Here is a 319-nt window from a genome sequence, read left to right as displayed (position 1 = left end):
TACTTTGCTATTAGTAGGCAGTTTACCTTTGCCCTGAATAGGCTGGCAATACTTTGTTTTTAAGCACAGTTTGTGGCTATGTTCCTTTTAACCTGACTAGCTGTGTGTGTCTTCTCTTCTTCCAGGACATAGTGCAGCAGAATAACACCCTCATCGAGGAAATGTTGCATCTCATCATTATGATTGTTGGTAAGTTTGCTGGATGTTTTTCCTCCAGACTGTCTGAAATTTGGGTTACAGAATTGAATACTTGTTGAAGTTGTATAATCTTCTGGCTTATTATACTGTTATTCAGATCTGCAATTTCTATATACCTGTG

At 37.9% G+C, this 319-nt stretch overlaps 1 protein-coding gene across 1 annotated transcript in view; it reads left to right on the top strand.

Moving 5' to 3' along the window:
• Positions 1 to 319, top strand: part of UBR2 (ubiquitin protein ligase E3 component n-recognin 2) — a 76,663-nt gene that overhangs the window by 40,000 nt on the left and 36,344 nt on the right. Inside the window, exon 20 of the mRNA XM_018555975.1 lies at positions 126 to 189. Within this exon, the coding sequence (XP_018411477.1) occupies positions 126 to 189 (64 nt within the window). The remainder of the gene's footprint in view (positions 1 to 125; positions 190 to 319) is intronic.

This window comes from Nanorana parkeri, unplaced genomic scaffold, assembly GCF_000935625.1.
Source record: "Nanorana parkeri isolate BGI_ZX_2015 unplaced genomic scaffold, ASM93562v1 scaffold1, whole genome shotgun sequence".
NCBI classification, from domain to species: Eukaryota; Metazoa; Chordata; class Amphibia; order Anura; family Dicroglossidae; genus Nanorana; species Nanorana parkeri.
This window is presented reverse-complemented; position numbering and strand designations above follow the sequence as displayed.